The following is a 20565-nucleotide window of genomic DNA, read 5'->3' as shown; positions in this document are numbered from 1 at the left end:
AACAGCATTGATGCTCAGAGCAGCAGAAGCAATTTATTTAAAGATCTGTGTTTAAAGCATTGAAAAAACACATCGCCAATTTTCAGAAACTAGTATCTAGCCCAGGTCAAATATATTGTATGGTTTGTCACATTCACTTGTCCTCAATCTATGTCAGAAAATGATGAGTTAAGTTGGCTCATAAAAGGCTTAATCCACATATTCATTCTTTTCTCCTCATCCCACGTTGTACTGTAACAATCTAGAATCCTATAAAGACTCAAATCCCAAGTACTCAAAGGAACTCTGCTGCACAAGCAACTTCTGGAAGCAATCAAGCACTCTACTAACATACTAACTCTTTTCCCACCAGTATAGCCACAAAAACCATACTACAGCTCTGCAACATTGTATTCACACGTTACTTTACTATTGCGCATTCTTGGATTATTACACTTGGGAAAAGGCATGTTCAGAATCTTTGTTTCCTTTTTTGGATCTCCCACGTTTTACCCTTTTGTTTGTACTGCATTTATGAATTTGGTCCTCAGAACTACATAACGTAATTCTTTCCTGAGACCTAATATTATCCCTCATTATGTAAACTTGTGAATTTAGCACTGGCAAAAGATAACATACTCATCCTTCTGAAATCAATTAATTTATTAAAAGGATAGACACACAGTAGACAGGACAGAAGTAGTAAACCAGGGAACAGAAGGTTAGGGGAACAGTATTGTTATACTTCGTCTACAGCTATTAAAAATATGCTTCATAGAATCTACAAATTTACTGAATGACTAAATCTGTAGTCTCTAATATGACACGACTTCTTTTGAGACTAAGAGACACATGCTGTCGGGTAAAATTTTTATTTGCTATTCCCAGAGACAAAGTTTTCTCACAGCAGTAGAAACCATTGTAACGTGGGTCTACCAAGCTACATTTCAAGTTGGATCACACTATCAGTGTTCAACCTATCTTGCCTGAAATCACAAACTGTTTCTTAATATAGTGTACTCAAGGGAGAGAACAAGACATCAGTCTGAGAACAAGGCTATTGAAATAATGGCAGAGACTGCCTGCTCTTCAAAGAAAACACAGCTGATATGGCTTTCTTAAAAATGAGAAATAATGAAAAAGTAGGCAAAGAGTTGCCCACTACAGTAATAATTACAGAAGAAAATGCCACATGCAAATACCGCACTGTTTTAAAATATGAGTTTTTCCCCATATTAGCCCTTCTCTCTAAGTCATGAACATCTGTGCTTGTATCACAGACATAGGACAGTTCACAGAGTTTCTGGGCTTCTGTTACATTATTCAACATGCCGAAGCATTTTACTGTGCAGCTCAGTGAATGCTCTGCTATGATTCATGCCATAATCAAGATCTCCTCCAGTGACTTTCAGTACATAAGAAAAAACTGAAAAACCAAGTGTCAGCCACTACAAGGAATATTTACAATCATGGAACTTCAAGATCACAAAATCAGACATGTTCATTGATACATTCTTCTAAAAGTGTTACATATATAACTATTTGTTCACATTTCCTTTGACAATGGTATCACAAAACAAGACAGTAGATGAATACTGAGACTAAAGCGGCCCATGCATCTATTTTAGACAAATAATTTGTTGTGTCTGCATGTTCAGGTATCCATTTTTAAAATTTTATTTCCCCCCTCTCCCCCAGAAGGTAGCAATTCAAACATAAGATTATACAGGCCCATTAAATTATGGATTAGGTGCACTACTTTGCAATCTTGGGTTAGAGTGTATTGCACAGGACAATTTAGTGTATAAGAATTATTCTTTGTCAGCTCTCAGAAATCACAGGGCTTGCTATTTCAGTGGACTGCATCTGATATTCTAAGCCCCTTATTCAGAAGTAGAAGTAGTGTTTTTATTTATTCATAAGGTTAGGAGAGAAAAAAAAAAAGACAAAAAGAAAAAAAAGACATTTCCTTACTCGTTCATATTCATCCTTGGCTTTACTAAGCATTTCCAGGATGTCAATGGGTTTGTTTTCATTGCAGCCATTGGTTCTACTGGGACTTTTTCTGTCCTGGGCAATTTGCTGCGATCTTTGAGCTTCTTGTTCTACCACTCTGTAACAGGAAAGGAGAAACAGGGTTTTAAAATTTTATCTGGAGTTAACATCTTGCAAAAGGCAGTAAAGAGAAGTGTACTCCCAGCATATCAACACATTTTGTTCTGCCTGAATAAAAACCCAACACATAGTTGACCAAGGTTATGCAAGTTTTCATTTGCTACAAGGTTTACACAAGTCAAACTGTCAAATGGTCTGTACAATTTATCTCCACTCCAGACAGCACTGGTCTGTCTCTCACAAAGTTTGCCCACAGTAAACACTACTGCTGTAAAATGGTCATAATTAGACATTTTAACAATAACATATGCGGACATTCAAGCATGTGTTATACAACGAGCACATGTATTATACCATAGACTGAGTAAAACACATTTTTTACTCTCTACTTCCTAACATGTATTTTTTTCCATATGTAGCCAAATCAAGCCATGTTATTAAACAAAATGAATTAGAAAACAGTTCTAATTTAGGATGAGGCCTACCATTGTACAACAAAATAGACAGTGGGAAAGAGAGCTGGCTCACACCCTTCTCCTCTGGCCTTTGGCGCCTACAGTTCATTCACCACTTCCACTCGACCCCTACCTGCTCAATTATCAAAAAACTTCAGTTTAAAAGATGCTTAAGATATGCAAGAAGATGTGTACCTTTTAATAAAGCTACAGTCGGCATATACTTCTAATCCATATGCAGTTCACAAGATATACATGGCTGTGCAATGCGCTAAAGCTTATCCTCTTGAAATAAACACACACCAGCCTGTAATCCCTTCTTTTTTAAGCCTGCATTAATCAAATATGTTAAGAAAAAACAAGCACTGTAAACAGGGCAGAGCTCTGGAGCTGGCACATCACATGAGAACTCTCATGCTGTGGAACTAATGGCTGATGGGGGAGCCAAGAGGTGCCATCATAACAATCACAGAAAGCATCAATCATTCCAGCCTCCAGTTTCTTTGGGTCAGTTAGGATTCAGGAGTAACTCTAGGTTTTTATAGACTGTAGAGTAATTAGATATTCATATGTACCTCTATGTCGTCATTTCTGAGGAAAAAAACCAGTTTAAGTCTTGGAAGTTTCTTCCCAGTTTTCTAGCAACCAAGCCCCTTTACTTCACCAGAGTTTAGCTGCATTTATTTGAAGAAGCATTAGATTTTGCTTTTAACAATTCAATGGTGCTTTCAAAATTACTCGGCAAATTTTTAATCATACAAGCTGCTTATTTAACCAGCTTCTCAGTAGATTTTTCTCTGTTTGTAAGGAAGCATTCACCTGCAAACATAACTCAGAATAGGGAGGACAATCTACAGCATCTGACAATTTCTAAGAACTGCGGCATGGCTTGTTTTGATGAAGCAGCTCAATATTGTACAAATGTTTCTATGGTGACACCCTCAGAGAACATTTTGTTCTAGCACCCCACATGGTCACACAGTCCTGACTTCGGACTTGTCTAAACTCAACTCTGAAACTAGTTATGAAAGGCGGCAAGGTAAAAGAACCAGACTACTTTAAGATTCTAAGTGCCAGCATAATTGTATCAGAAAAAATAAATACTTCAGAAAGAGGGAAAATTCTGGACAGCTGAAGTCATGCATGTGCTGCCTGATAGGTGGGTGACACAAAGGCTTCAGTCTTGAGATCCTCCTTCTGCTCTTAACTAGTTGGTCCAGAAGGTTTCAACAAAACATCTTCCCATTAAAACAGTACTAATTGGTCTCCTAGCAAAACATCTTCAAGGAGCACATCCCTTTCACAGAAATGTTTCACAAAGATTTCTGAAAAACATGTAATAATATTTTTCTATTGCCCATTATGAAGTGTTTGTTACCTTTTAATTTTTTTTTAAATAACAAATTATCTTTTCGTATAGATTATTTAATAGCTCTTCTGCCATCTTCTGTCTTGTGCAGGTTACATTCAGATGGTGGTGACAGTATACTGCCAAAACTCTGATACTCTCCCACTTCTACCTTTCTGTCTGTATTTCAGAAGCCAGTTTGGGTCTGTTGAAACCGGGTAAAACAAGCCTACAAACTAACCTAAAAAGACCCCCCCTACAAATTTATATGACAAAATGCAATAGTTGCACAAAGATTTGAAAATGCCTAGTTTCTGTCCTACTTCTAGAAAGCTCATCCCTCAAACAATCATCTTGACTTAACTTGACTCAAATTAATTTCTTCTAAAGTTACCAGTTTGATGACTCCCATAGAGTTTTTTTCATTTAAAAAATTTCTAGAATTCTTTAAGGAAAATCAAATCAAACGAGTTCTGTAAATCAAATACCTTTGCTGGGGGGGAAAAAGTCAACTAATGCAAATCTGTACACTGAGCATGCTCCGTATGCAATCCAGGATTAAGTCTTTTTTAAGCAAGGCCTGCTGTTTCTTTCCATTATGTCAGATAGCGGAAGAGGCACACATTCCTTCGGGGACACAGTAGCTGCTGTGACAATTTGCTTCATAATAAATGCAGTTATAGCATTGAAATTATACCTGGCACAAACTCATGAGGGTGGGGGAGCGAGTGGGGAGCAGGGAGAGGGGGAGAGAGAACGTGAGAAGTGAAATCTGTGATTGCAAAGCCTACAAACACTAATTCACTTTTCTTTTAAAAGATAAGCCACCAAAATGTAAATGGATGGCCTGCAATCTTGTTAACTCAGTCTGGCACAATAAGGTCAAGTCAAAAAGCAGGAAAGAGAATGTAAATCTCCTTGAAACCTTTTATGGTTATGTTTTGGAAGCTCTGAGGTACTATAAAGGCAGTACTCTTTCCTATCAGTGATACAAAACCCCACACCTAAACAAAAGGGTGTCAATCCAAATTTCCACCCAAAACAAAGACAAAAACTGTGGAACAAAATTAATACTCTTGGAAGACAACATAAATATTTATTTCAAAATATACTGAACTAAGTCTGATGAAGCCTGCTAACATGCACTGAAATGCAGCTTTCCTTCTGTAAGACTCAATTTTATTTTATTTTTTAGATTAAAAAGTATACTTTAAGTTTTCTTGATTACATCTTTCATGCCAGGATGAAATAATTCCTGCAGCTTCAGCCTTCTTGTAAGAAAGCACACAGAAGTATCAGCATTTTTACTTTTCTTCTGACTGCCTTCCACCCATTTTGGGGGACAGAAAGCTTGATGTCTGTGGAAACCGATGTCAGCAAAATAGTATCAATCTGCTTTTCATCAAGTTTGTAACAACAGCCTCAGAAGTGCAGCTTTTCCATCCTACAGTAACATGCAACTAGAATGCCTTCATTTCGTTTTCCCTAACATGAATCTTTAGATACTCAGAAGCTATAAAGCATGTGCTACCAAATGAAGTGTGGTTTCATTCTACAGTGCTTTTTCAACAAATACAAGTGAATATACTTACACTAAATACCTTTCTCAATATAAAAACTGATTCTGCAAATACTTTTATTACCCCCAAACCAATACACAATTTTAAAGTAAAAGAAACCTAGAAATATTCAGACACACTACAATCTAATAATGAAGAAAGGCTTTGTGAAAAAAGCACTCAGATAACGAAAGACATATTACTAGCAGTGATCATTTATACCTTTTTTGACCAAGTTAATGGCAGCAAAGACTAAAAATCATACTCAAGTGAGGTCCTAGCCAGCTCAGCATAATTTAACAGGCTGTATTCTGTCAATATCCAATCAATAAGTCTTTTTATGTACACATTTGATTTCTCTAGTTTCACTTGTACAAGTCTGGAGTGACAACGCATATTCCCCAAAGTCTGCTTGATGCATTAACTCTAATTTCATTTTCAAAGATACTTTAAATCCACAATCATTCCAACATGTATCATAAAAAATTCCAATATTTTAAAAACACGTTTCAGCTTTAATTTGTAATCTTAGAAACTTTCTGGGGTGCTCAAATGCTACAATCACAAGAGTGTGTGATTATCTGCATCATAAACAGGGGCAAAGCAATAACGCTAATTTTGGGACTTCTGCCTCTGTGTGTTACTAAAGCTGCAATACAGCCATCAGGGACCCAAGAAAAGGCAGGCTACAGTAGTTTACAAAGGAGATGACAATAAAGCTTAGATTTTTCCCAGACTGACTTTAAATGAACCTGCTTGGTTAGAGTTATTTCCGCAATATTACAGAATCCAGCAGAAAGGGTAGATGTGCTTTACACACTCCTGTGCCATGGCTAGGCTAGTCTGTTACCTGATTACACTTCTAAAGATCCCTGATGTATTTATAGCCCATGATTTGTGCTACAGTGACTAGACCAGTTCAATACCAAATGAATTCAAGTTTTGCTATATGACACTTAGATTTGCAATGTAGCTGTGCATGACAGAGTAAGAATATAGTAGAATTTGAAGGGTTCAGCTCTCTCCCTCACTTCAAACATTAATCATGGTTTTAAACTAAAACGTGCATTACGAAAACCCACACCCTTCTGATGCTCTGTTTAAGTGGAGAGGCAACAGACATTTTGTTGTTTTAGTAATAATTTCTGAGAGTCAGTTTCACACAATTGTTTTCTGTTAGCCCTTATAATTAATTATTATATTTGGACAAGTCAAATAACAGCAAAAAGTCCAACATAGTTGGAAGTAAAAAAAAAAAAAAAGAAAGAAGAATAAACAAGCAGGAAATGGGAACTGTATACGGAAAAGAAAAATAAGATTTTAGAAAGAGATTTTAATATCAAAGTCTGTCATTTGTGTTGCCTTACATTGCTTCTGTGGGGAAAAGCCAAAATAACCCAAAACAAAAACCCCAGAACAAGAAATTAGAAGGCAGCTTAAAGTGTCTGCACTTCGACTAGTTCCCATATAATTAAATTTTGTGTCTTCAAGATGTCCTGACTTGCAAAACATGAGATGCTGACTAAGGCATGCAATAGAAAAGAAAGTTCAGGAAAGTAGAGTGTGATGGTGAAGAAAAGCAAAGCAGAGAACAACGGACTGGAAAGTGTCTTGTCCAGTACATCTGCATTTTGCAATTTTGCGTTTCTGCTAGTGTAACTACCCTGTCACACACTTCAAGCTCCATAAAGACACTGCAGATTTGCCTAAGTTAATTCTCATCCTTTTCTATTAGTAAAAAGATTAATTTGCAAGGCACCTCACCTGAAGGAACAGAAAGACGCAAGAATACCCTCCAATCACAACATGTCTTAAAGACCTTAGGCCATGTTGCCAACTTGACCAGTTCTAGACCTTTTTGACCTCTCTTGTTCACTCAAACTTCTGTACTCTAGTCTGAAGCCCTCCTCTGCAACCAGATATGCTTAGCTGCATTGCTACAGTCATAGTAGGTTAAACAAAATAACAAAGACGTTATTGCAAACACAGTCTTTTAAGGTTTCTTTAAATTGCGATCACTTCATAAATTCGCCTGCTGCATGTAGTTCCTTGGGAGCCCCAGGAACTACAAAATAAGAGCAAGAGACACGGCAACTTTACAAACCAACTTTATCTCCAAAGGTGGGGGGTGGAAACAGGACCGAAAAGAAAGAAAGAAAAAAACACCACAACAAAAAATCCACTTAAACAACAACTCAGAAGTTAGCAACAAGCTCCTATTATTTCATAGTTTTGCTTACTCTCCTAACATCACTTTAACTCTATACTTGTCCCACTATTCTCCAATCTTTTCACTTGAGTTTGGAATAATAATTAAGCCTTTCAAAAAAACCCAACAAAACCGACAACCACCAAACAAACCATAAAAACAACCAAAAAACCATGTCCATCACTTATTTGATTATACTTTCTGCATCAGAAGATCTTCTGCCAGCATCCCTATACAAAATAAAGTATAAAATAAACAAACGGTGCTCATATTTGCTTTCTTTGGAGAATGCCAACTAATACTTCAACTGATTTTTTTACCACTGAACTCAAAATTTTAATGCTGTAGTTTAAAAACAAACCCAACGTTTTGATTACTAAATAAACAGTACCAGCAAGAATGTTGTATTTTTCTATTTGAGTGAGAAAATGCACAGACACTTTTAATAGGTTCAGTATTTTTTCTGTATTACACGAAAGAATTACAGAATAAGACCACAGTACTTACTTAGCCATGAGTTTTGCTATTCGATGACAGTCATTCTTGTCGTAAAACCAGATACTGTAAATTGACACTTGAAAATAAGAAAAAAAAGCAAGCATAAGACAAAGGTTTAAAAAAAAAAGAAATCAAATCAATAGGAAAAAAAGCAAAAAACGGGCAGTCCATTAGGTCTGCAACATATAAACTACCATCAATTTCCACTCAAATATTCTGTGTGACTGACTACTATTTATAAAATGATCAGAAATAGCGCAAGTGCAAACACAAATACAACTTCAGTCAGATTAAATGCAATAACTACAAAATGTTGATACTGTTTGTAAATAAAAGTGGCACGAAAACTAAGTTTTAACTACCAGATGCCTTCTCACTACAGTTGCAACCTCCTGTTTTGAATTACTGACTTTATGATTTAAACTAGGCTAAACAATATCCGTATTTTTTAAAAAAACACTCATTTTTAAATTTGTCAAATTTTGAAGCTCAACAAAAATATTAAAAGTTTGAATTACGTATCAACAGTTCAGTCAGGGACTCTCTGGGAGGTTCCCTTTCCAAATTCTTTTCACAAGAGAAGTAATTGTACAGGAAGGAAGCGGTACCAAAGCTCCAGTCATACTATCACATTCATGGAGCAACTTAAAACTAGACTCATATTGAACCCTACTCTAAGAGAGTTATCAAGGACAAAGCAATAAGGGCAAAAGGGTTCTGGCTCAGCAAGACACTAAGCCCCATTCTGGCTTTCAGAATAAGTAAAATTCCACTGAAAGTTGGCAGAGTTAGAGCCCAATCTCTGAGCTGACAGATTCTCCATCAGAGGGAGAAACTGTCAGTAGTGCCATGTACTATTTCTTAATCAGCAACCCCACTTCAAAGCAGCCATTTTTACCCACACACATACTCATCTCCTTACTGTGCCCACAGTTGTGCCAACACAACACATCTGCAGAATTCTTTTCAGAATTGTATTTAATCTAACCCACAAAGCAGGTTATTTAAATCTTGCTTCACCTATGAAGTTCATCAATGCATAGCGTGCAAGTACATCAAAGGCAATTGAACACTTTGTGTACGTTACCATTAAAATATTTTAATTTCTGAAAAGACACTTTTAGCCTTTTAAAGCCTCTTCTTTATACTGCAATTTGGTTTTTATGAAGTTGAAATCACTAACTGATTATCAAAATATGACTTAAAAGTGAAGGAAAGGAACGTTAAAGAAACCCAACATAGCCTTTTCCACCCAGATGTAGATTTTTATTTTGAAGTTAAGTTCTCCCTTCCCTGCTCCGCCCTGCCAAAGTCTCAACCAAAGACCACTCAAAATTATTTCAAGCCATGGAAAAAAAGGCAGTCATTTACCAAACTTTTTTCTAGATCTTCCAGTTATCCTAGGCTTATTGTGTTGGACCAAAACCCTCAAAAAGTCATGCCCACACCTTATTTCTATAACAATATCCTAAGACAAACTGCAGTTCTACTCTTCTTTTTTGTTTATTTTATTAAACAACTATATTCATTTGGGTGTTTGTTTCTTTAGAAGCTACAGCTTAAGTAACAACAAAGCTTTCAAGTCATAAACAAAGAAATCAATACAACACAATTTAAGGAACCTTCTTCTTACAAAAGGCATAAGCCAATAAAAAAAGCATTTCACACTTATAGCCAATGCTTACAAAATTTTTATTAATATTTACAGTTTAATACAACTGGATACAGTTTAATACAAGTGGCTACTGCATAGAAACCTGGAAGCATTTCCAGTTTGAGCTCTTGAGTCACATAGCATATATTAACACTGAAGAAAAGCTCTTTCCCTTCCCTTTCTCCATTATCAGACAAACTGCCAAGAGAAGAAAGCTGCTTCAAAAGCATACCTGCTAAAGAAATGAAGATAAGGAACCTGTAATGGTATCTTAATGGGACAAATGATAAAAGTCACACTCAATTCTGCCAGAAACAGGCCTACACAAGGCCAGAAGCAGATCCAAATCTCAGTTTGGTGTACAGAGTATCAGGCTTTTTTCCACTTTGTACTACTGGCAAGCAATCACAGGGATTCACTGCAAAACATTAACAGTATTACAAAGATGTAAAGCAGATTATGAACAAGTGAACTTGGGCATTAACTTAGATATGGTCCAACAGGCTGGAATGTTTACCTTCCTCTTTTCAAAAGAGGGCTCATTTGTACTATCAGTTCATCTCCCTTGCCCCAGAAGTATGTGTGCATGTGTGTGTGTCCAAACTGCATTACCATATTTGATATATTTCTTATATGCATACAACTTTAGCTATGAACATCCTTTTATTAAAACCAGAGTTGGTACTTATCAGTTCTTTTCAAAGCTGTGATCTTTTTACTATAGCCAGCATAAACATTATCTGAACATTCATATATCTAATGGCATACCTTTCTACTGCAGTTCTTTTAAGAAGAAGAGTTTTAAGAGTTTCGTCCAGCAGAAGCCACTAAATTATGTGACTCACTTTTTGATCTAGTTCAACACTTTCCACCCAGCTTTTCTACACTGAATGCTGGGCAGCATCTTTAGTAATCAAGTAGAAGCAGTTAGTAATCCAGTATCTTTTGGTTGGATTCACACTACATTTTGACACACATGAAGTCATGGGTAACCCATATCACAGAAAAATCAGATTTCCTAAAATTGAAAGAAATCAGTCATCTTCTACATTCTTTGACATATGTAATTTTTATTAGAAACACTGACCCATGCATATTTATCTAAACATGTAACACTCAACTTCTCTCCAAACTTGACTGGATGAATCATTAAATTGTTATGGAAAAACAAAGACATTTTGAGAAAACAAAAGCATTATGGAAGTCTGCCTGCTCAAGTCTAACAGACAGATGACAGCAAAAGGAAGGTCTTAGTCTCTTCTACATTGTGCTCCCATTGCTTCATTGGGCAGTCAGCTTACTGTTCCAATGCTGCCCAGTTAGTAGATCTGAATTAAGAGTGGGGATAGCAAAGTGCCACAGTGAGACAGAGGCCTCACTCCTTGGCAACATAAAATGAAGTCACATCCCAAAGGTGTAGTTTCACTTCACTTTTCATTTTAAGTAAGCAGAAAGAAGCAGTGTCACCACCTTTACATTCCCAAAACTTTGCCATTAACTCATTCTACCCCAGTTCACCCTTCTCCCTTATGGCAGCTGGATACATTTTAGTCCAGACCAGTTCCTCAACACTGTTTGCACATCAGCTTCACAAACATGCCATCTAGCACAGCGGAGGGGGCAGAAACAAGAAGCTGGGGGCAGCACACTAAGGCAAAATTGTTTAAATGTTCATGAAACCGTAGCCTGAGAATGCTATGCCAGAAGTGTACATGGAACTCATGAGCAGTGCCAGTTTCAGACTGCAAACAGTATCACTCTCTTGCCTTAGGCAATTTAGCCATTTGTGCAAATATAGCTTCATGTCATTCAAAAATATGAACTGTTTAAAAGTTACCGTAACTAGTTGGAAGACCTGACAGAAGAGAGAAAAATTTTACTTTACAGTTCCAATTTAGATGTTGCTATACAATGAAGCAGAACAACCGGAGGTGGGAGACAATAACCTTTCAAACTCTCTCTGGAAACGAAGGACTCATATTTTGTAACCCATCCTATAAAGTAATCATGGAAATCAACTTAACCCAATCTTATTCCCGTAAAGAAAAGCACATACATGCATTATTTTGCACTTCAAATCGCTTTATGTGCTTTTGCCTAAATGCTATCTCTCTCAAAGCTCCTATTTCTTCCAGTAGCAAGGTTAGTTGAAATGCCACCTCTGCTCTAATACCGCCTTCACTACTCATATTTTCCTTAATTTAAATATTAGCCTGCCATATACATTTATAAATCATTAGAATTAATAAAAAAAGCCCCTCCCTTCCTTATTGTTTGGGATATCTAAGGCCATTTCAAAAATACAGTTCACAGCACAATCCCACAAGCAGTCGCACTGGAGTAGTTCAGCAGGTGGCAAACAGCATCCAAGATCAGAAACACTTTAACAAACTGCCATCTTACAAAGGATAGTGTGGAATGAGAGGGATTACTACTTTGCAACACCGAACCAGAGTGGAAACCCCCTTCCAGTTAGAGTGCCATCTTTCAGGTCAAACAGAATATTTTTAGAACTCCTTAACAGCTTTCAGTGGTGCCTCCCCTCCCCCTTGCTTGCATTGCTGCTTCTGCTATAAAGGTATCAGGAACAGGCTCCTTCCTTATCTCTGACTAAACCACTGGCTTAATGCACTTGCTGGAGAGCCGTTCAGCTTCGGCAATCACAGAGATATGTTATACTTAATGCACTGCCAGCCAGGAACAAAGGCGATAATGAGGGACTTTCCTTAACAGTAAAGATTCCCTGTTTTGAAACCAGTCAGGAGCTCTTACAAAGCATTTTAAAAGCCATTTGAAATAACGCAACTCATTTTGCTTTTGCTGTTCTGAATACAAGGTTGTTTAATTAATGGTAATACAACAAGCCCAGAAGACAGCACTTTGTAACCGAGTTTTCTACTTAAATGTATAAACCTCTCCAAAATCTATGATTTTTGTTTTCCTAACTCTTACCCTTGGACAGGAATAAGCAGCAAGCAAGAAAAACAAACAAACCAAAAAAACACCACACCAAACAAGAACCATTTATTTTAATACTGAAGTTTTATGCTTAGCATCTGTCTTTTCAGCACCATGGAAATCAATCTGCCTGGCCTCCCAAGTGAACTAGCTTGGATTAAAAAGCCTTTTAATCAAGACCAATACCACCAATACAGAGGGAAAGTTACAAACGAGAAAGACTTAGAAGAATACTTCTTGCAGACTTTAAGAGGTAAGTTGGCCATTGCTTAAAACTTTGACTAATTTTCCTCTATTATTAAGCAAACTATCAACTGTCAGCTCCAAATTCTCACATTACAGATTGAAAGTAAGTATAACTTGCAGATTGGACTATTATTACTGCTACTTGCAGAATTGTATGCATTTTTTTTAAACACAGTTTAACATATGTTTCCACAAAACACAGAAAAGAGGAAACAAGCTTACGTTCATTAAAAAAAAAAAAATGGGTCAATGGGATTCAGTGCTTCAAGAACAAATACTCTGAATACTCTAAAGAATGTGCATGCATCCAGAGGGAAAGCTAGACAAGAATCAAATGTACCCGGCAACACATATTCCAGATTAAGTATGAAGTATAATCTAAAAAATTCTACCTGAAGAGGAATGTTACCTTAAGTCAAACAATTTCTTTTAATTTCCATAATTTCTTGATCACATTTGGAGATATTTGCTTTCTTTAATTCTCTCTAACAATGAAAAGTAGCACACCATTTTTTCCTATTTACCACTGTAACTGGTATAATGTCTCACAGCTCCTTAGTCACATCCCCCCTTCTGCCCCCCGCCGCCTAATTTTTGCTTTAGGATCTGATGCCTCATGAACAAATGGTATAAGTTTTTGGGCAGCATCGTATAACTTTGAAAGCAAACATAGCCTCTCTCAAAATTTCAGGTTTAAGTATTCTTTTGGGGCTTGAACTGTATTAGGTAGCCAGAATGATTATGAGAAAAAAAAAAAAAAAGTGGAGTTGGGAAAGATTTCCCCATTAACAGCTAAGATATTAAAAAGGTATTATTTTCAAGGGTGGGGGGAAAGGGGAGGGGAAGCCTCTGTGTGTCTTACATTTAACCAGAATAGCAAGTTGACCCAAACGTCTTCCGTTTCACTCAGTGAACACAACAAAAGGTGGATATAAGAATGGTACTGTATCACTTGGTCTAGCCTCCTTCCAGAATATACAAAGACTCCTTCATACCCCACCCTGCAAAAACAGGGGGAAACTCCCCCAACATCTATGAAAGATAAGTCAGGCCTCCTTTCCCATGAGGATAAAATGGCAATGACCTAGTCTTGTTCCAAGAGTATAAAAAGCCTTTGTGCAATAAAGGATCTCATGTCTACAGCTTAACAAGAGTAAGTTCTGATATGCAGCAAACTAAAGATTCCATTGTATATTAAAAACAAGTATTTGAATAAATCAAACCATAAAAGAATGGTAAACCCCACCACAAATATTATAATCTAGCATGACAGGCAACTCATTCTTATAGCCTCCACCCAAGCAAAAATAACGTTTATATACTCCTTGTAAAGTTTCTCATGTAACTTGTTAGCAGCAATACATAGGCTGGAGTACATCACTTGATATACTCAGAACAGCTCTCATGCCATTTAAGACAGAAATGCCAGAGGTCTGATCTGGTATACATAACAGACTTTGCCTTTATCATCTCCTTAAGACAGAATCACAGAATAAAGAGAAAATGTTAAGTTTATAAAACAGTAGAATCATATTCAGTTATAAAGGCTGTTGACATGGAACCTTCCCTGAGTAAGTGGTGGCATAATTTTGCTTTGGTCATCTTCTACTGTTTCTGCAATGCCCTGGGGAAGTGTTAACCACAATTTATCATTGACCCGGTTACAACCAAAATATATAGGCACAACACACGTTTGTCTCTGCCAAACAGCAGTATTAATAAACATGATTTTAGGTTTTTAATCGGGTAGCCTGAACCATTCGCCATCTGTAAGCTAAGGAAACTGAATCATCAGTTCAATCATTCAACAATGATTGAACAATAGCAGGACAACTTACTCTTAAGAGTTTCTCATGATCATGGCAGATTTCCTCAAGCAGGAGACAAAAACCACACTCTACAAGAAACGGGGCTGTTTCCCAACAATCTGTATGGGAGGTAGATTTTCCTTGCACAACCTAGCAGTCCATCCTCTTTCAGTCATCAAAGGATCTCAGAAGAACTTTACATTAAGCCATCAGAGGTACACCACATTAAGCCCTTAGAGATATATTACATTAACCACTGGCTTAAAACTCCTATCTGAGTTAGTCCCAAAAAAGCAGAAGTTTCTCATGCCAGCAGGCTGCTGAGCAGAAGTGAAGACCCTTCCACATGAAAAGAACTTGGACAAGAATTCCCTAATCAACCCATAAAAATAAAACCTATACATACTGAGATTTGACTATAAATCCAAAACAATCCTGAAGGGTTTTTTAGGGGTATTTTGTTTTGTTTTGTTCCCCTCCCCTCCAAGTTTCACAAATACTATGCAGATAGAGGCAAACTGCTTTAACACTGAACATTCGATCATTTAATTTGCTTTTTTCCTAGCTAATTCAGGGGACAGAGGTCAGAAAATTTGGGAAACTGCATGTAAAGAAGAAAATAAAACCACAACAATTAAATGCAAAACATAAGACAGCGGTGCTGAAGTCATAAAGAATAAAAAGCTTAGATGCTGTTTTCTATGCTTTTAAGCTTGCATTTGAACAAAGTGAACACTAGCAGAGCACACAAAAACTGATCTGCTGCTTATTTGTGGCACTCAGGGAAACAACTAATGACCTACTAACTACACTGAACATTTTCAATTTACAGTCAGTGTAGACTGTTTCTGGACATGCTACTACCCTCTTCCAGGAGGCAGGACAGAGTGACAAAATAAAGGACAGTTTCTGACCAAACTCTTTTAAAATGACAATGGGAAAGATGTAAGAAAAAAAAAATACTCTTGATTACTTCAGAATGCAATTATTTCCCATATCCAGTCTATAATATTTTCCCTGCTCACCTTTGTATGAATTTCTTCCTTCCTCATACTTTTCTACGTCATTTTTATCCTAACTCCCATGAGCCTCCCACAGATCTTACACAATAGTGACTCATAGGAAAAGGAGAGCTTTTATCAATGAAAGGCATATAATTAGATTTAGGGGTTTCTAATGAACTCACACACAGTCTACCTTCTCAGATTGCTTCCTTTAAGTGATTCGCTAGTCACTGCCACTAGCATACACCCTGGTAATTCCACAGCAGCTCCTGCTTCCTGATATCATCAGCAGTTCAAACAAACAAATGAATCAACTGCCTGCTTCCCTTATGTCACCGATCTCACAACTGTGATTCTTTCCTCTACTGCCACCTCATCAGCCACCCTACCCCTACCACCATTATCTACAGCTCCTCTACCTTCCAAACCAAGCAACCTACTTAAACATCCAACTCAATGCAATATTGTTTCCCCTCCCAATTTCTTGCCAGTCATTTACTTCCCTTATCTCCTAGACTGCTCAACTTACTAAGAAGTTTTGACTTTTTCCTCTTGATGACACTTACAGAAGGAGGATTGCTAAGACTATTAAGCAGAGGAGACCACCTACTTTAAACTGTTCTTTGTCACCATAATGGAATCTATCCTACTCCCCACAGATCCTAGAGACTTTCCAGGGGGGAAACAGGAAAGGAATAACATATGACTGTTTTTTTAGGTACACTACAGCATAGCCAAAGCAGTGTTCCTATCTGTAATTCAAGGGGACATTCTGACAGGAAGAAGGCATGGTGTGGAGGAAGCACTGTATCCAGACAGCATACAGAGTCTCTGAGTAATTCAGTAAGGGGAACCTGTCACTAGACAGCAGCAAACTGTTTGCAAGAACTTTGGTAAAAAAGAAGATATGAAATGATACCTTTGTATCAGGAGGCACCTGTGGGGCGCCTTTACCTACTTAATGTGGATTTCATATTCACATATACTTCCTCTCCTTAAGGGCTACATAATTTATACTTTGTGCTCTTTGGAGTTCCAGAATTTTTAGTGTGTACCTAATTGGAACACAGTACACCGGGACTCTAAAGCTCAACTGATGACCCAAAACACTAGTAGAACTCAAAAAGGAGCGAGATACTGACTACTGTTTTACCGCTGATCTGTATAACAACTATCCCAACACCCAGACCTGCTGGAGTCTAGACTCCAGGAAATTTAGTACAGACATCTATCTCCTGAGTGCAAAACCTACTGTGGAGAAAGAAACCTTTAACCTAGAGCTGAGCAATTTTCTCAGCTTCTTCAAGCGGCTACTGATTAATATTTAGTTTTTTGCTCGCAAAAGAGGAAGCCCTCAAGAACTGTTTTTGCTGTTAAATACTTTCAAAAAATCTATCAACTTTCATTTTTTCATAGTTTTTTATTCATGCTATAGTACTGTGTATATGTTTAGATTAAACCTATCAGATCGTTAATTAAAAAGACTACAGAAATATTGAACTTTGTTAGCGTATCCTCTTTTTATAGAAAGAAGGTGGTCATCATAATATAATAGCACAGCTATTAAAGTAAATCTAGCACTGTAGACAGAAAATATCATCAGACATCTCACTGGAACTTGCCCATTCCATTATACTTGAAACAGACATCACAGTAATCAGAAGCAGTCTAGGTTAAAAACAGAACATGAAATTTATATGGATTAAAGAAAGTTATACTCACAGCTAGCATTTCTGTAGAGAAGAAAAGGTTCATGGAGCTGAAACTCCAAATCTTTATTTACTGGTTCAACCAGGTTGTGCATGTTCAGTCGATTCACTATCGTAAAACCATGATAAGGAGAAGCTGACCTATTGTTTTAATTAAAACAAAAATAAGGATTAATACCTTGATCAATGTATACAATTTTCTGAAACAGAGTTATGAATTAATCTTCAGATCTCTATTGCTTTATTAGGTGAAGCTTTAGCAGTCCTGAAGCTCTTATAGTTGTTCTTCTATGCCATTTCTTGGCATGCCAACTAATTTCTATTTAAAACTACACGTACCTCAAAGTAGGATTAGAATTAACATTACAGTTCTACACTGCTAAACTGCTGGATCAAAGTTATGGCTCAAAATAAAAAACCCTATTCAGAAACACTAGGGCAGGTCCAGGATTAAAATGCAAGTGTATTCAACACTTCACATAAGATAATTTTGAGCCATTTTAGAATCTTTTACTAGAGGAGAAAAAACAAGCCACTTATGGAGCAACACCCATCTTACTGTAAATAGGTACAACAATAAAAAAAAGCTGTTAGCTTAAATAACATGAAAGACACATACAGGGGAACCAAAAGCATTAGTTTCTTCCTAAAGCGAGATTCTTAAAATAAATACTTAACCCAGTGTCCTCAAAGTAGACATTAAATTATTCAGAATTGTATTCCTTAGTGAAATAATTTTTATTGTGTAGATTTTTTTTCTAGTCACCAGGTAGAAAAAGAAAACATCAAGCAAGCAAGCAAACCCCAAAACTACTAGCAGATCTCCAGCTTTTAGGCAACTTTGTCCATTTACAAAAATTCTGCCATTTCCCAACACTAAGTTAGGACAGAGTATTTAATTTGTTATCTGTATTGTTTTCATAATCAACTTTATGGATTTTAGGAGACAAAGGAAGATCCAGCATTTAACAAACATAATACATTAACAAATGCTATTGGATTAACAAAATTAGCTTGATAAACTAGGCTTTTGTGTGGATACATATGTAGCATTCATCAAGTTTTATGGTATTTCAGCAGTACTTTTAGGTGCTTTTGACAGAGCTATTCACCTATGTGCAGAGTTTATTCTTTTCAAATGAGTATATAGATGTTAACAGCTGGACAAATAAGTAATTATGAATTTACTGGATGCACTACATCCAGTATGAAAGCTACACATGAAGCCATCTGAGGTTTGTTTTCTTAAGAAAGGAAAATGAAGCCCCATCCACTCCCCCACAAAAAAAACCTTACCTTTTGTACACAAACAAGGTCCCTTCTATGTCAGTTTTCTCCTACAAAAGACAGCAATTGCATTTAAGGGATATGCTTGTTCACACAGTTATGTAGCTTTTGTATTGCATTTTAATTGCAGAGATTTGCAATTTCCTTAGCTTTCCATGAGCTTTGACATCATAGATTAAAAATACGAATTATTTTCAGGAACTATCTATGTTTTCTTAATAAGGTTAGGAAATTAAACCAATTTGCAGAAGATTTTGTTCATACTATTAATATGACAATGTGATATACAGTATTCTGTAATCTTCCTATGCTGAGCCTGATGGGTCAGAGCTGAACACCCTTCTTATATCTCCTTATTTTAAACACGGACTACAGTCCATTAGTCTGCAAATATCAGATGAGTTGTCTTCCACAGTGTCACTTAAAGTACAGCAATGGCAGCAGAGCCAACAACAAGACAATATAACTACGGACCATGGCTCTGTTTCGTACGTCAGTTTTCAAAGCAACCTTTACCATATGCTTATGGCCCACAAACACAGAAAGTTGCCTGCAGCCCCGGTGCTGTATAGGACAATGTGAAGTTCCATTATTTCCATTTTTACAGTTTTGTGATAAAACTCGTGGTCAAGCAAAAACTGTGTTTTAACGCAATGACAAATACTAACATTTCTCAAATGCCACTCTTACTGAAGTAGGGCTCTGTTCAAAACGCATGAGAGAAAACAGCAAGTTACAATTTAAAAAAGAGTCAACCCAGCAACGGCCACCAAGAGCAAAAGAAACCCCGAGCCCCACAGCTGCTTCGGGCACAGCTCCCCCGAGCAGGCGAAGGACGCCGTGCCTCCCCGTGCGCTCTGCTCTCCTCTCCGCCGGCACAGCCGCCCTCCGGAGACGACACCTCCGCGGGGGAACGCACCCCAATCCCAAACTTCCCCTTGCGCGAGATCAACCCCCGCCGGGGCCCCGTGCGAAGGCGCCGGGACAGGCGGCTGTTGGGGCGAGGGCACGGGTGACTGGAGCCCCGGTCCCGTCACGGCCGGCGGCGCGGCCGCGAACACCCTGCCTGGGGCCGCGCCGCCGCCCCCCTGCCCGGACGTGGGGAGAGCCAGGCCCGCTCCTCCGGACTTACCCACTCGTTGGCCTTCGGGCTGAAGCTGTAGAGAGCTACCTGGCCGGTCACGTCGGCGATGCTGGTGATGTATGGGTCGTGCTGCTTCAGGGCCGCCAGGCTGATCTCCTGCCCCACTCTACTCACCGACTCCATCTTGGATCCCGGCAGCCACTCGCGGGGGAGGGCAAGAAGCAGCCGCGCGGTGTTACCGGTGCACCCGTCCCCGCCGCCGGCCGGAACGCCAAGCCCCGCGCCTGCCGTTCCGCCCGACCGTTAGCCTCTCCCCCGCCATCCCCCAGGCCTGCGGCGCGGCAGCCGGCAGCCGCCGGCCCCACGAGCGCGGAGCAGCAAGGCCCTTCCTGCCCCCCTCGGGACCCGGAGGCCCCCCTCCCCGGGCCTGCGGGCTCTCTCCTCCACCGCCTGGCAGCTCCCGTGCCCGAGGCCTTGCTGGACCGTGGGCCGTTGGTGGTGCCCCGCAGCCACGGGGTTTGGGCACTGGCCGTGCCCAAGGCAGCCCCAAGCCCCTGCCGACACGCGTGGCCCAGGGCTGAGGGCTGGCGTTCGTACACGACCGCCGCAGAGGGGTTAGTGGCCTTCTGCCACAGGGTCCTTAGCCACAGGT

At 38.5% G+C, this 20565-nt stretch overlaps 1 protein-coding gene across 1 annotated transcript in view; it reads right to left on the bottom strand.

Annotated features, from left to right (window-relative positions):
• The window catches only part of DCP1A (decapping mRNA 1A), a gene marked incomplete at its 5' end in the record, with an annotated part of 33625 nt that extends 13529 nt beyond the window's left edge, over positions 1-20096 (bottom strand). Inside the window, 5 exons of the mRNA XM_082004497.1 lie at positions 1954-2092; positions 8173-8239; positions 17556-17683; positions 18839-18879; positions 19962-20096. Of these exons, the coding sequence (XP_081860623.1) occupies positions 1954-2092; positions 8173-8239; positions 17556-17683; positions 18839-18879; positions 19962-20096 (510 nt within the window). The remainder of the gene's footprint in view (positions 1-1953; positions 2093-8172; positions 8240-17555; positions 17684-18838; positions 18880-19961) is intronic.
• Between the last annotated feature and the right edge of the window lie 469 nt (positions 20097-20565).

This window comes from Phaethon aethereus (assembly GCF_964289735.1).
Source record: "Phaethon aethereus genome assembly, chromosome: 11".
Classification (NCBI taxonomy): domain Eukaryota; kingdom Metazoa; phylum Chordata; class Aves; order Phaethontiformes; family Phaethontidae; genus Phaethon; species Phaethon aethereus.
This window is presented reverse-complemented; position numbering and strand designations above follow the sequence as displayed.